General features: G+C 31.7%; 1 protein-coding gene and 1 non-coding gene across 2 annotated transcripts in view; both read right to left on the bottom strand.

The window, feature by feature from the left end:
- Nucleotides 1–174: 174 nt before the first annotated feature.
- On the bottom strand, nt 175–247 carry TRNAV-UAC (transfer RNA valine (anticodon UAC)). Its single transcript has one exon. It is a non-coding gene; the product is annotated as a tRNA-Val (tRNA).
- Nucleotides 248–3,857: 3,610 nt separating this feature from the next.
- The window catches only part of LOC107454315 (monocarboxylate transporter 12), a 44,052-nt gene continuing 33,451 nt past the window's right edge, over nt 3,858–14,458 (bottom strand). Inside the window, exons 4-5 of the mRNA XM_087156760.1 lie at nt 8,076–8,894; nt 3,858–4,936 (exon numbers count right to left, since the gene is read on the bottom strand). Coding sequence (XP_087012886.1) covers nt 4,752–4,936; nt 8,076–8,894 — 1,004 coding nt within the window. The 3' untranslated portion in view covers nt 3,858–4,751. The remainder of the gene's footprint in view (nt 4,937–8,075; nt 8,895–14,458) is intronic.

Genomic DNA, 14,458 nt, shown 5'->3' with positions numbered 1-14,458 from the left:
CATATAATTATCCATAGGTTAACATAAAGCATGTAAAATTATTTTTCTTATTCATTAACCCTTATGGTTAATGAGTCTTCATTGACATACTTGGAAGTTCATTGCAGTTATAATTAAAAAAAAAAAAGACGAAGGGATGTAGTTCAAAATATTCATTAGAAAAACAACTTTTCTTGGTTCCGCCCAGGATCGAACTGGGGACCTTTTGCGTGTAAAGCAAACGTGATAACCACTACACTACGGAACCCACAGTAAATAATAAAATTTTTGTGATATATCAAATGAGAGTAGATTTGTATATTAACTGATTTGGGATTGAAAATTTTCCCTCGTTTTGTAATTGTTTAATTTCCGTGTAAATATTATCAGAACATCTGAGGGCAAAACAGATTTTGAAGTATTGATGCATAAATTAAAAACGTGATGAAATTTTGTTGATAAATAATTGTAAAAACTCGCAAATTACGAAAAGAAAGTACTGGTACATAACTTTTTTTAAAAATAAAAAAAAGTTAGAGTGTGTTGCTGTAATTAATTTTAATGCCCATCCATATGCCATTTTAAGAGAGTTACATCATTAAAAATATTTTGAATCAATGTAAGACATGCTGCCATCTATTGATGAAAACTTTATTCATATAATCTGAATATTCTCAGATTCGAGATGCTTCAATTTTCTGGTGTCCTAATTTCCGCAGAAGAATTTTCAAATAGCTGCATTTATTTTCATCTGATAATTCTATTTTAAGCTACTACATTTTTGTTAGTTTAAAATAGTTTTATTAGATTTTAATTTTTATTTATTCAGATCTTTGCCTTTTAATTATGAAAAAATATAATAATCTTTCTTTAATTATGTATTATTACTTGGGAAAATATTTCAAGATTCTAGGTTTTATCCGATTTTATTAATTTTGCTTTATTGCAGCAATAAATCCCCGATTTTTTTTATTTACTTTTTTTGTAATTTTCAAAAATGTTAAAATATATATAAATGTTGGGCTTTTTAGTTCATTCTGCTAAGAAAAAAAAGTTTAGTTATTTTAATTAATTTAGTTGCATTCAGTAAACAAAAATATGTTTGTTATGAAGTTCTTTTTTATGAAATCTCACGTTTCTATACTAAAGCGAAAGTCTGTTAGCAAATAACTCGAGAGGTTTTTTTCTGCAGCTTCCAAATTTTTAAAGAGGATTTCTAAATCACCAGTTTCAAGCGACGTTTAGTTCAAGAGCAATAGCGAAATTCCTTTGTTGAAAACCATTGCTACAGATTCAATTTTTCCTTATCTCTTTTGAATGATTTGCATGGCGCTTTCTGTTACAGGATGTTAATATTTGTTTAATCAATTTGCGATGTTTCCATGCATTATTCAAAAATGCTGTTTTTCATTGTTTCAACATTGCGCTATAATAAAAATAAATAAAAGCAGATGAATTTCGAAAAAAATGAAATACCTAATTAAAGCTCTCTAAGCTAATAGTTTAAATCCTGAAGTAAAAACGAGTGTTAGAAACAAAAACAAATATGCAGGCTAACATAAAAGTTATATATATGTAAAAAATAACTATATTTAACGAAGTAATTTTAATTATAAATATGCTTATTCGTTCAAACTACTTTTTAATTTCAAGAGGTGTAAAATTACTAAATTCTAATATTAAAACTTTTTGTTAGTTCGTTGCCAAATATTAATAATAGTTATCATTTTTTGACATCCTTTTAATGCACAAATTTTAATTCTGTACCTGGATATTATTATCCTTTAAATGAAAAATATCACAAAACTTACAAAAATAATCCAAATTTTTAATGGCGGCAGGTTGGGCACTAACAGAAGCTAAAAAGGCATCAAACATAAAATTATATGTTTGCGCACCCACATTTAACTGCCAGATTGAGACAGGTCTCGACAGTGGCTGAGTGGCAAGGTTGACTCAGACCCTACAGTGGGTCAATAAAATGGGTACCAAACATGATTGGGAACTAAACACCGTTGGTTCCGTGTTCGGCTGACCATCCAACATCTGCTCCTTCTCACCAGAGAAGATGGGCCAGGCCCTCGGCGGTCAAAAATTCCCCGCGGACAACGAATTTCTCGAATCCGACGTCCGCGCGGACGGCCATTTTCCAGTTAATGTTCGTGATACATTTTCAATTTTTTTTTATCTTACAAGAGTCTAGCGCCTCACTTCTAAAACGACCCTGAAATGGAATTGATATTTTCTCTGTCTGGGAGTACTGCAGCTGTTGAAAGGGGCTTTTCAGCAATGAACTTACAAAAAACACATTATGTACTGGTCTTAAACAGGAAGCGTTAAAAGCAATTGTGAACATTTATCTAAATGGAAAACCCCTTTCAGATTTCTGTGCATAAACCTCAGTAAATCATTGACTTGATTGTGGAACTGGCAAACGTTATATTTGATTCATTTAGAAAACGCAGTACCCCCGAATAAATTGACATTCCAGAAAACTTGACCTTTGTCATTTAAATTATTTCATAAAAGAAATACTAGGTTACTATTAGTAACCTAGCATTCCTTTTATTACTGTATAATGTAATCCTAGTAACTAGTAAATCATTGTGTAATTTATATAAATGTTTGTAATAAATAAGAGAAAATTATATTTTTATTTATTTAGAAGCTACGGGTTAGTTTCAAAGGAGGACGGGTACATTATTGGACAAGCCGTCCTCGAGGACGGGTAAAATTTCTGAGTTTTTTCGAGCCCTGAGATGGGCACTCTTTTGGCTGTTGCTCCTGTGAGTTAAGTTTAGGTTTCAAATCCTAGGTCTAAATATATATATTTATATAAATAAAGAAACTGCAAAAAATGTTTCATTTAGGTTTAAGAAGTCGAATAAAATTGGCAATCCAAAATTAATTCTAATTATAAATTAAAATTGCCATCTTTTTTAAAACATAAATGCACATTTATTTGGTATCTTTTTTTTTCTTCCCGACCGTGTCATAAAACAAAAATATTTTTTACTTTAGAATGTATTGTTTACTGTTTTAGATCTGTGTATTTTTTTACTTTAAAAGAATTTATAATCGTTGTCGTTTTGGCGAAATGACCCTTAGAAAGTTGCTAATTTGTTTTATTATCCATCAAAAGCACCATTGAGATAATTAGTATATTTGCTTTTTGTACTGAACTTTTTATTTCAACAAATTCACCTCGAAACCATCATGAAGGAGACTAAAATTAAATCCACTCTCACTTGAGTTCGTTTATATAGACTAACATATTGTCTTCATATTTGAGCGTACGATTTTAAATCTAGAAATTCCATTTATTTTCAGCTGTTCACCGAAGGCGGCTACTAATTTTATATTTTGACATTTTTCAGACCTTTTACATTGATTTTCAAGTTGAAAAAAGTTTTCTGATTCCCTTGACTTGATTTCACAGTCTTCATGTCAATAGGAACTTATTATGCTATTATTATAGTTGGACATTAAACTCTACAAATTTTCATGAATTCAGATTTTTAAGCCTCACCTTGAGTCTTTAATTTTAATCGTCATACTATCAAAGTGAACGTGCTTTTTGATTAATGAATGAGCATGATCTATTTTTAGATTATTTATAAACTTTAAAAATAAAACTTGTTTTTCTAATATATTTTTTATGAAAAAATATTTTCATACATTTTTTAAAACATAAATTATAAACATTTAAAAAAAATATTTTTTGAAAGAAATATTTTCAGGCAATAAAAAATAATAATGTGTCATATTATCTGATTTTCGGGTCGGGTTATTTGCTTAGTGTTTAACTGTATTATTGTAGGTTTTTTATTGTGTTGTTCAACTAAGACTTCGCTATAGATAAAATTATAAAAGAGTCATTTAATCAAAATATTATTTTATTTCTTCATAAATACATAAAAGCAGAAAATAATTCAATTAAAATTTATAAAAAATGATATCACTTAAAATGCACAAAATCTCATATATCACATTGTGTAAAGATCCATGCTGACACGCAGCATTGAAAGCCCTTTGATTTTCAAATCACGAAGTCTGATAATGCAATTGGGTTGGTAATGATTCTCCTAGAAATGTTGCATACATGACTTAGAGGTTCAAAGTGAAATAGGAAAGCTGCAGCAATCGCCAAAATATCTTGGCAAGGCACGATTACTTATATCGATGTGGATGTTCACAGTTTGTGTAGGGCACATCATTTAGTGTTTCATTGCTCCTTGATTTCTTCTCTCAAAGCTTACAAGTATCAATAGTTCTTGTTAGTATTGTGCTGTGGCAATCAAACTATCGGTTGCATGGCATCGAACCATTTGAGGACATCCATATATTTAGGTGCAGAAAAGATTATTATTATTATTCTTTTGTAAATTTATAACTAATAGTAACTAAGAACCATCTTTGTCAAACTTGATTTCATTATCAAGCAGTTATGAGATATTTTACGCTATTCTGCATTTTTAACACGTGTAAAATGAATGAGTACACAGTTATTGAAATTATATTCGACGAAACAGAAATTATTTTCAAACGAGTTTGTTATTTTTCTTCAGTTTGAGCCAGGTGCTTTTTTTTAATTTTTTGCTTTTTGTTTCTATTCTCTGTAAGAGGAGATGATCTTGTTTAAAAAAATTTGCGCGTTTTTAAGATGATTTTGGAGAAATTGGAGTCCTCAAGCATTTTGACAACTACTGAAATTCGGGAATCGTCCTCACCTTATATAAAATGTCCTTTCAGATCTCTGTAACCACTTTTTCCTAATGTTTTCGGTCTATGCAATCCTCGTGATGTACCCTTGTTGCAACTTTTAAGTTTGTGGATGAGATGAGGTTACATCTTGAAGAAAGGGGCTCAAGAATCCAAAGCAATCCACAGAAGATGGATGCGCCACCCAGGAGATGAAATAGATGATCATAACTGCCCATTGTGTCTCGGAAATAACCTAAAACATGAATTTATATTAGTAATATGTCATTTTTGTTTATAAACTTAGACCATATTTTGATGAGTGTTCATTATTTTCAGGTGACCACTTATTCTACTTCTTCTTTGAATCCTTACTTTGATTTTGAACTAGCAAAATATAATTTGTAACTCTATTTGCTTTTGAGTTATTAGCTTGTAACTGAATAAAAATTGTAAACATAATTTAGTTTGATATTAAGATATCCTGAATTATCTTTTTTTTTTTTTTTTTTTTTTACTTAAATGTAAGATAATTAATGTTAGAAGAAAAAAGATAATTAATGTTAGAAGTCTTTAATATACGGCACGAAATATTAGATGTCTCAGTACAATTCAAACTAGTATTATAATTTAAATTTTTTTCACTTAAAAACTTCCTCTTTAAAACGTTTCTGTACTGTTTAATTTACGTTTCAACATAAGTTTATTTTTTGTTATAATCAAGTATACAATTAGATAGTCAAAAATAACAGCGTCCCAAGGATTAAGTTTTTTAAATATGCTTGCTCTTACGAAACAGGGCTTAGAGAAAGATTAATACAAACGAATTCAACATCAAAGATTTTTAACACTAAATTACATGTGTTATGTCTGTAACTACAATGAATTGTGAATATTATAAATGCATGTTTTAAAGTATTTTTAATGTATGTATGTTTAAAATACATGTTATATTATAAATCTAGTTAATAAATGTCTTAAAACAAATTATTTTAAATGATAATTCTTTTATCGAAAAAATCTTTCTAGGTTGACTTCTAAAATGTGATACATACTTAATAATTATGTACTAGTAAAGTAATGAATAAAAAAATTATTTTTTTTTTGAAAAAAACTTTTTGTATTAATTATAATTTCTTATTTTAAAATAAATAAAGCATTATTAGACGAACTTTTTTTTAATCAAAATAAGTTATAAAAGATAACGTATTATTAATTAATTAAATAGAATTTATGACAATTTTGAAGTTTCATAGGTTGTTGACGTTCATATAATTATGTGTGTAAATTATATGAAACATTTTAAAACCCATAAGTGGTTATCCCATTATTAAAGAGATGAAATTCATAAATATTTTTTAATCCACCAAAGTCTCTCTTTTTTTTATAACCGTTGTTGAGCAGCTGACAAGATTTTGAGTTTATGTCTACCAATGCCTTGAACCCAATACAGAAGACAAGGGAACTTCTCAAGTATTGGGAAAAATTTGCCGTCTTGGAGGGACTTTTGATGAAATGAACACGCATTAGCGTTTCACGGAGAAGAAAACCTCGAAAATCTCCCAAGGTTAGCCTGACAGCAAGGGGACTCTAACCTATGATCTGTCTATCACTGATGATAATTTACGTCAGCTCTGTTGTCGATGCGAGCCGGGTGCGGAATTCGTATTTATTGTAATTTTGAACATAATTCAGAAGACAAGGGAACTCTTGGATCAATACAAATTTTTACATTTTTTAAAACCTGTAATTCTGACCTTTTAAAAATGTCGATTTTTTAATTCTTTATGGTCTTCTCTCATCAGCAACAAATCGGTTAAGTAAGTTTTTTATCTTTTTGACGGTCATTAAAACAAAACTTATTCTAGAGATATCTTTTTTTTTTTTTTTTTTTTTTTTGACATTGTAGAGTGCGCTAAAAAATAAACGGACCACCTTGAATGACTTTTGATCGGATTTTCACGTTCTAGGACTCATTTTTAATGACTGAAGGGAGTGAACTCAAATAGGCTAATTAATAAAGGCAGACGAGTTCACCATTGAAACTGTATAGACAATTTTTATTTATTTACTTTTTTTTAAAATTCCTATTTAATATTTGTTTTTAATTCCTATTATAAAAACTCGTTGAATGCTTTTGGCCAAAAATATATTTTGTAATAATAAAGAGAATTTCTGATAATTTTGTTTTTATTGTTCTAATGGTATATTTTTCAAAATGCTATACATAAAAGTAAATGTAACGATGTTTAATAATTTTAAAACGGAGAATAACTTATAGACCGTTTTTAAAATGTTTTTCATTAAGTGTTTGCGTTGGAAAGTTATATTAGATTGTACTTTAAAATAAAAACACTATTAATTTCGAAAACGTAATAATAGCCGAGAGTAATACTAAGAAAGAATGATAGCGTCAAATAAGGACTGAGCGTACAGGTAAAAAATACCTTTATATCTTTCGTTCATTTTATACTTATGACATAACATAAGAGATTTTTATTTGTGAATTTCTAGCCAATAAGAATAGCAATAAGGAACAGTTTTGGACTTGTATGTTAGCATAAAGAAATAAAATACACCAACGGAAAAAGAACAATTTTTCTCAAAAATGCAATGTAAATCCGATGGGAGATAATGTTTCTCCGAACTATAAAACGTTCAGACATAAAGTTATAATAAATACCATGTCTAAGCACCTTTTGGTGACATTGAATTCAAGTTTACTTAACTTTCATTTATTTACTTTAATTTACTTACTGAATTTATTTTTTTATTTTAATTTAATCGATGAATCCAAGCTGACTTTGATAGTTTGGAATTTTAATTGGAGTTTCGTATAAATAAGTTATTAGTTAGCCCCTTAAGTATTACCTTAGCCATTAGTTAGCCCCATTAATTATTAACTCAACTTCTAGGCAGGCGCGAGGAAACTTAAAAAAACTTAAATACTCCCGATTCCATTTTGCAGATTGAGATTATCCGGAAAAAAATATCCCAATTTGAGCCACCGATTTCAGCACCACAGATTTGCGCTGTAATCGACAAAAAGGAAAAATGAGGTTAAAAACTTTTTTAAAAATGAACTCTACTCTAGAAAGAAACTCTCTAGAAACTCTAGAAAGATACGTCAGATCGTGTTTGATATTTTGAAAAACCTAAGTTCCGTAAAGCGGTGGTGATCGAAGTAGTTGTTCAACCTTATTTTTATTTACTTGAGATGTAATACCATTGGGTTCATCTTTAAGTTAAAAATTATAATTTAAAAATCAAATGGAGAATCTTCAATATTTAAAAGAAGAAAAAAAAAAACGGTGGTTTATATTTGAAATTCCACTTAACCTCAGGGCTCATTGAGCATATCTGTTATGGATTGAAAAGTAAAATGTTTTATTTACCTGTAAGCAAGGGTGTCACTAATGAAATCACACCAATCGAAAAATTCATAAGCCCGATGGCCATGGGCAGCTGCCGTATTCCCAAATATTCTTCTAAGAGGGCATAAAAGAGAATAAGATTGATCCCCACCACGAGTCCAGTACACACTGATATGGCAGTGACAGCTATGTATGTGGTGGTGAATGAAGTGGCTGCCAACAGTCCGCCCACCAAAATCATATTTCCCATCATAAGATGTTTCCGCTTCATAATGCCACTGTCTGTGATCCAACCAGATCCCACTCGGCCTATAAGATCAGCTATTGAGAAGGTAGATACGAGAAAGACACAGTCTGTCCTGTCTATACCCAAATCTAAAGAATAATCCACTATAACAATCAAGTAAGTCATATAGGAGAGGAAAAAAATGGAATAGTTGCTAGCAATAATCAGGAACATTGGATTCTTGATGATTTCGCAGGCAGCTTTGATGGGTTCCATCATGCCTTTCAACCGATTGTCATCTTGCACCACGTAGATCGGTTTTTGTGGATCTTCAATCAATTGGAGTGTTCCGTGAGGTTCATCTACTGTTACCTGGGATTCATAGTGTCTCTTTTTCTTAATAGAAACCCCATTGATACCATTTTGTTTCAGATGATTGCTTTTTGTGGCTATAATGGCTGACATTTTTGAGTTAGGCAGTAGAGAATTATCTTCGTCGTCATCATTTCCATTGTGGTGAATTGTAGAGACTGTTTTATTCTTTGAGGAAGGATTTTCGTTCAGCAGATTTTCTACTTCTTCCGATTTCGTTAGAAAATTCAGATTCTGGTCTCCTGTAATGGAATTAAAAATTTTTTAATCCTTTTTTGTCCGACTTAAGGTTGTAACGGACAGTTAATTCGTAGCACCAGATGGCGCTACCCCTCTATCCGCAAAAACAATAACAATAGTCTTCATTCTGACTTAATGTGAGATGACGCAAGACGAGCTCCTAACCTTCCTGGTTCCCTTCTCCCCACTCAATTTGGATAAAACTTTCAAGTTCTTTTTTTTTATGTTAGTTAAAGTTATATTGTTACTCTTTATTGTTTAATGTGAATGTATAATTAAAATATTGAGCTCTTTGTGATGGTGTTTTCCTTCCATCATCTTGCGTCCTTACAAAATTGGCACCCAACGTGGGGTCGGGTCTGGTCCACTCCTGATCTTTTATCTTAAGAATTTTCAGTTATATGTTCCCTCTGGAACCAACTGAAAAGAAACAAATTATCACCCTGATAACTTTCAATGTTTCAATCATGAAACTTTTATACCTACTTTTGGTTTAATTAAAGTGATAATGTTTTCCATTCAATTACACTTTGCATGTTGTTAATTGTGAATTTGCACGAATAACTAAAGTTTCTATTATGCTGTGCTTATAATTCCTCTGTTAAAATAGATTTCTTAGTACATAGTTAATGTTTATAAGTACATCGATTCATATTTATCCTTAAAACGAACTAAACTTAAAAGTGTTTAGCTTTCAAAAATGAAAACAGAAATCAAAAGTTTTTCCATATACATGTATTTATTGTTGACTGAAGTATATAATATTAAACTTTCTTGTGGTATTAAAGTATGCTATGTTTGAATTATTTAAACGTGATACTTCCTTGTTCAATTTATAATGAGGATAGGATACAAAGCGAAAGTGATTGTATAAACATAACTCACTTTAATATATTTATATTGCACTATAGATGCAATGGCTGAATTCGTAAACAAATGCATTGTTACCTTTTGTACCTTCTAAAGAGCTCATCCAAGCTCAATAATATAAGTGTGTTATACTTTGAAGAAAATAAGATAGTAAATTGCAAACGCTCATCCGAGCTTTATTTTGTTGTTATTGCACAGTTACTTTTTACCCGATTAAAATTTGTTAAACGTATTTCTGAATATAAGTTTATTCTTTTAATTATAAAAAGTATGAAAGTATCTAAGAATTCACCCCGAATTCTATAATTTTAGTTAAGTAAGGTAACTACTGTTTTTTTTTTTGTTTCATAAAAGTGGTAAAAGCAAATATTTAGTTCCAAGAAACATTTTTATATTTATTGAATGTTTATTAAAGATGGCGACGTAAAGTTAGAAAGTTTCACTTTCTATCGCCTACTCAATAATACTTAAGAAATGTATCATTCATTCCTGCCAGGAAGTTCTTAATTAAAAATATTTAATTCATGGATAAATGAGAATAGCTTATTTTACTGTGGTTTGGAAAATATGTTAATCCCAATGGAAGATTTATGAAGTGAATGGTTTCTTTTCTTTTCTTTGGTGGTTAAAGATGTCATTAATAATAAGCTCTCGTAACATTTATGGAAATAAATTGGATGATTTTATTCTGTTGCTTGAAATATTATATAGTGATTTCTTTTATTATTATTACTGTGTTCTTAAGTCAAATGCTCTTTTATTGTTCTCAACAGTGATTTTGTTTTGATTTTAAGAAGTATTTTGGCATTATTTTTAACTTAAGAAGGTTGCGTTTTAATAAAATTTTGAGTTATGTTTTGAGAATTTTGTAGTTCTGTTTCAGGATTGTATTTTAAGGAGTTGTTTAATTGCATTTTAAAAAGGAATTTTTTTTATTGCACCTTAAGAATTTTTTGTGGTATTACGTGTATACACCACAATAAGATGTTGCTATTTTTTCTTCTTGTAATAATAGCATTTGGTTGAATTTAAATTTAATTTGTTGTATGTGAATTGAATTTAAAACATATATATTTCTGATACATTTTCAGGCTATTTTCTCTGCTGTATTTAAAATTTTGTTTAATGTATCAGTATAGCAAAGTTTATCTATATAAAACTTAATATTTAATTTCTTCTGTGTGTTTTTTAGTTAAGTGTTGTAGTGAACATGTGTATTGTTAAAGTCAAATTTTTCTTGTAATATGCATTTAAAGGGGTAATTTCTATATCTGATTACTGAAGTTGATTTTGAAAATTTATCAGTTTTACCAGTTTTCCTTTCTTTTTTTGAAAATTGGTTTGTTTTATTTTATTATTTGATTGGGTGAATTTACTAAAAAATAATAATAATTTTGTAAAAGAAACTGAATGATAGAAAGACAATATCTGAACAATTAAAAAAAAAATTATTGCATCTTTTTCCCTCTCCCCTGACTCCACAAATAACGATGACTTACTTAGCCAAGGCCCGTAAAGAGGATTTGAAAACGTTATCCATAGAATTGGGCTTGGAGGTAAGTGATACCATGCTCATTATTGATTTTAAGGAACTTATCATAAAATCTGACACTTATGATGAAGAATTCACTAAAACACTTCTTGATACTATAATAGAAACTAGGCATCAAACAGAAAGTGATAACAAAGAATTAGAGGAGCGTAAAAGACAAGAAAGTGACCAGTTGTTGGAGATCGAACGTTTGAAGTTAAACTTGGCAGCTGCTGGCTCAAATCCTACCTTTAGCACATTTGCTTCAAACGCAACTGCTGAAATAAATATGCAACATCTAATTCCTAAATTCAACCCTAAAACAGAATAACTAGGGAATTTTTTAAATATTTTTGAGAGACAGGCGAAATTCATGAAGCTACATGAGTCCTCATGGATTCCTTACTTGATTGGAACCCTTCCAACAGACATCACTTCTCTCATTGTCCGAGAACCTGAAGAAACCCAAGAGTATAAAAAAAAATAAAAGAAATGCTTCTACGAAGTTTAAAATTTACTGGTGACAAATTTCGTCAACTCTTCGTTCAACATAAGATGGACCCAGATAAAACATGCAAAGACTTCTTCGAAATTTCTGGCTTCTTCGAAGGTTGGCTTAGCGAACTTAAGGTGGATGATTTTGAAAGACTGAAACAACTGATCATTGCAGATCAGATTAAAAAGAAAGTATCGCCCGAAGTCAAGAAACACTTTCTTGACATTTGGTCAGAATGGATCACTCTAGTTGATCTAGTCGAAAAACTGGATGGTTACGAAAACGTCCATTCTGGTATGAAGAAATCTCTACCATCTTTTCATCAAAAGAAGACGTTTTCTCCTAAACAACCACCTCAAGAGAGAAAACCCTATTTCCAAAGAAATGATAAGGTGAAAAAGGAATATTCTCCTGAAGTTGTATGCTGTGGGTGTGGCCCACCAGGTGTCAGTAAACCTAAATGTAAAACTTGTAAAGGAAGTGACAAGAAAAACCATGGTACCCTCAGCAGTGCTATTTTTCAATCGGTATCTAGTCCATCAAGACAATTGGCAACCCTCCAAGTGACTATTAATGGATTCATGGGTACTGCTTGCGCAGACACTGCCGCAACCCATTCAATTGCTGGTGAAACCCTTTACAATTTATTGAAAAATCAAGGAACAACCTTCGCAGTTAGTTCACTCGTCATGTTTTTGGCAGACGGTAGCAAGATCGAGAAAGAAGTCCATACCACCTGTGTGAAGATTCGTCTCGGAGGTCGTACATTGCCTCTAAACCTTATTGTCATACATGGAACAAAGAAGAACAACACTCTTTTGGGTGTTGACTTTCTAGAATCATTCGGAATCGTTCTCAACCTCAAAAAGAAAACCTGGGTTTTTAATGATCAGCCTAAACGTCAATTTCATTTTGTAAAACAGATTCAACAGTCCTGTGAAGCTGAAGATTCGAATGTTTTCCAAACGGCTGCACCGTTAACCGTAAAAGAAACTGATCACCCTGATCACTTGCATGAAGATATTCATCTGACTTCCATTCAGCAGTTCGAACTGAAAGAACATCCTGAACAGTTACGTGAAGATGAAGGTACCCACCTAACTACTATCCAGAAGAAGAAATTGAACGAAATGTTATTTAATTAAGAAAGTAGTTTTCGATTAGGGGGAGAGGCAACTCCTTTCATTGAGCATCACATTGATACACAGAACCATCCACCTGTATCTGTATCTCCTTATCGTGTGTCCCCAGCAAGAAAAGAAATCATGAAGCATGAGATTGATAGACTCTTAGATGAAGGTATTATAGAACCCTGTGAATCACCATACGCAACACCTGTTGTACTCACAGCTAAGTCAAATGGTAGTGTTAGATTTTGCGTGGATTATAGAAAACTGAATCCCATCACCAAAACAGATTCCTATCCCCTCCCACGCATTGACGACCAACTTCATGACGCCAAACACACTCGTTATCTGTCCACAATCGACTTGAAAGCTGGTTATCATCAGGTGAATGTAGCTGCTGCGGACCGAGACAAGACAGCTTTTACTTGTCCGTTCGGAACTAACCGCTTCGTAAGAATGCCTTTTGGATTAAAGAACGCTCCAGCGACTTTCCAAAGACTCGTCGATAATTTCAGAAGTGGTCTGGAAAATATCTTTATATTATCTTACCTTGACGATATAATTGTTCTATCAGAAACTTTTAAAGAACACTTAGAAAATTTGGAAGAAGTTTTTCATAGACTTTCCTTATTCAAACTAGCCGCTAACCGAGAAAAATGCAACTTCGTATGCTCAAAGGTCAAATATGTGGGACATTTTATTAGTCCAGAAGGTCTCCAAGCTGACCTTAATAAAACAGCCGCTATTCAGAACATACCTGAACCCAGGACTGTAAAGCAAGTGCAGTCCTTTCTGCAGACATGCTCCTGGTACAGAAGGTTCGTTCCGAACTTTTCTGAAGAGGCTCGACCTCTCAGTAACCTCACCAAAAAGTCCTCCTCTTGGTGCTGGACAGAAAAAGATAAAACTTCTTTCAACATTTTAAAGACTTTGCTAACTTCACCACCTGTTTTGAAGCAGTGCGACCCTAACACACCTTATGTTATACGTATGAGTGCATACGCTCTTGGTGCTGTCCTCCTTCAAGGAAAGACCAATGAAGATCAGCATTCCTTTGAGTATGCAAGCCGACTTTTAACTAGTGCTGAACGCAATTATTCAACAACTGAGTGCGAAGCTTTTGCCGTTGTTTGGGCTCTAGGAAAATTCAGATGGTACATTGAGGGACAAGAAGTTACCGTTGCTACAGATCATCAAGCTTTAAAATGGCTTATGTCTCTAAGGTCCCCTTCAGGACGACTTGCTCGTTGGGCTTTGCTACTTCAGGAGTTTAATCTCCATATTGAGTATGTCCCCGGCAAATGCAATGTAGTTGTTGACATGCTCTCTCGTCCTGTTTTTCCCCATGGAGACAGCTTGTGCGAGATATGTGCTGTGACTGTTAGCCAACCTACTGTTGTTACGATAGATTTTCCTACTAGAAGTCCTAAGGAAGTCAGAGAAAGCCAACTACAAGATGAAAATTTGAAGAAAATAATTGATAGTCTTGAAGCAGTCAACCTGACTGAAGAATACAGAAATTGGACAGAAAGAAGTTTTTTA

This window comes from Parasteatoda tepidariorum, chromosome 2, assembly GCF_982258835.1.
Source record: "Parasteatoda tepidariorum strain Cologne lab strain chromosome 2, Ptep-v5.0, whole genome shotgun sequence".
Lineage (NCBI taxonomy): Eukaryota > Metazoa > Arthropoda > Arachnida > Araneae > Theridiidae > Parasteatoda > Parasteatoda tepidariorum.
The sequence above is the reverse complement of the archived record's forward strand: the minus strand, read 5'-3'. Positions and strand labels throughout refer to the sequence as shown.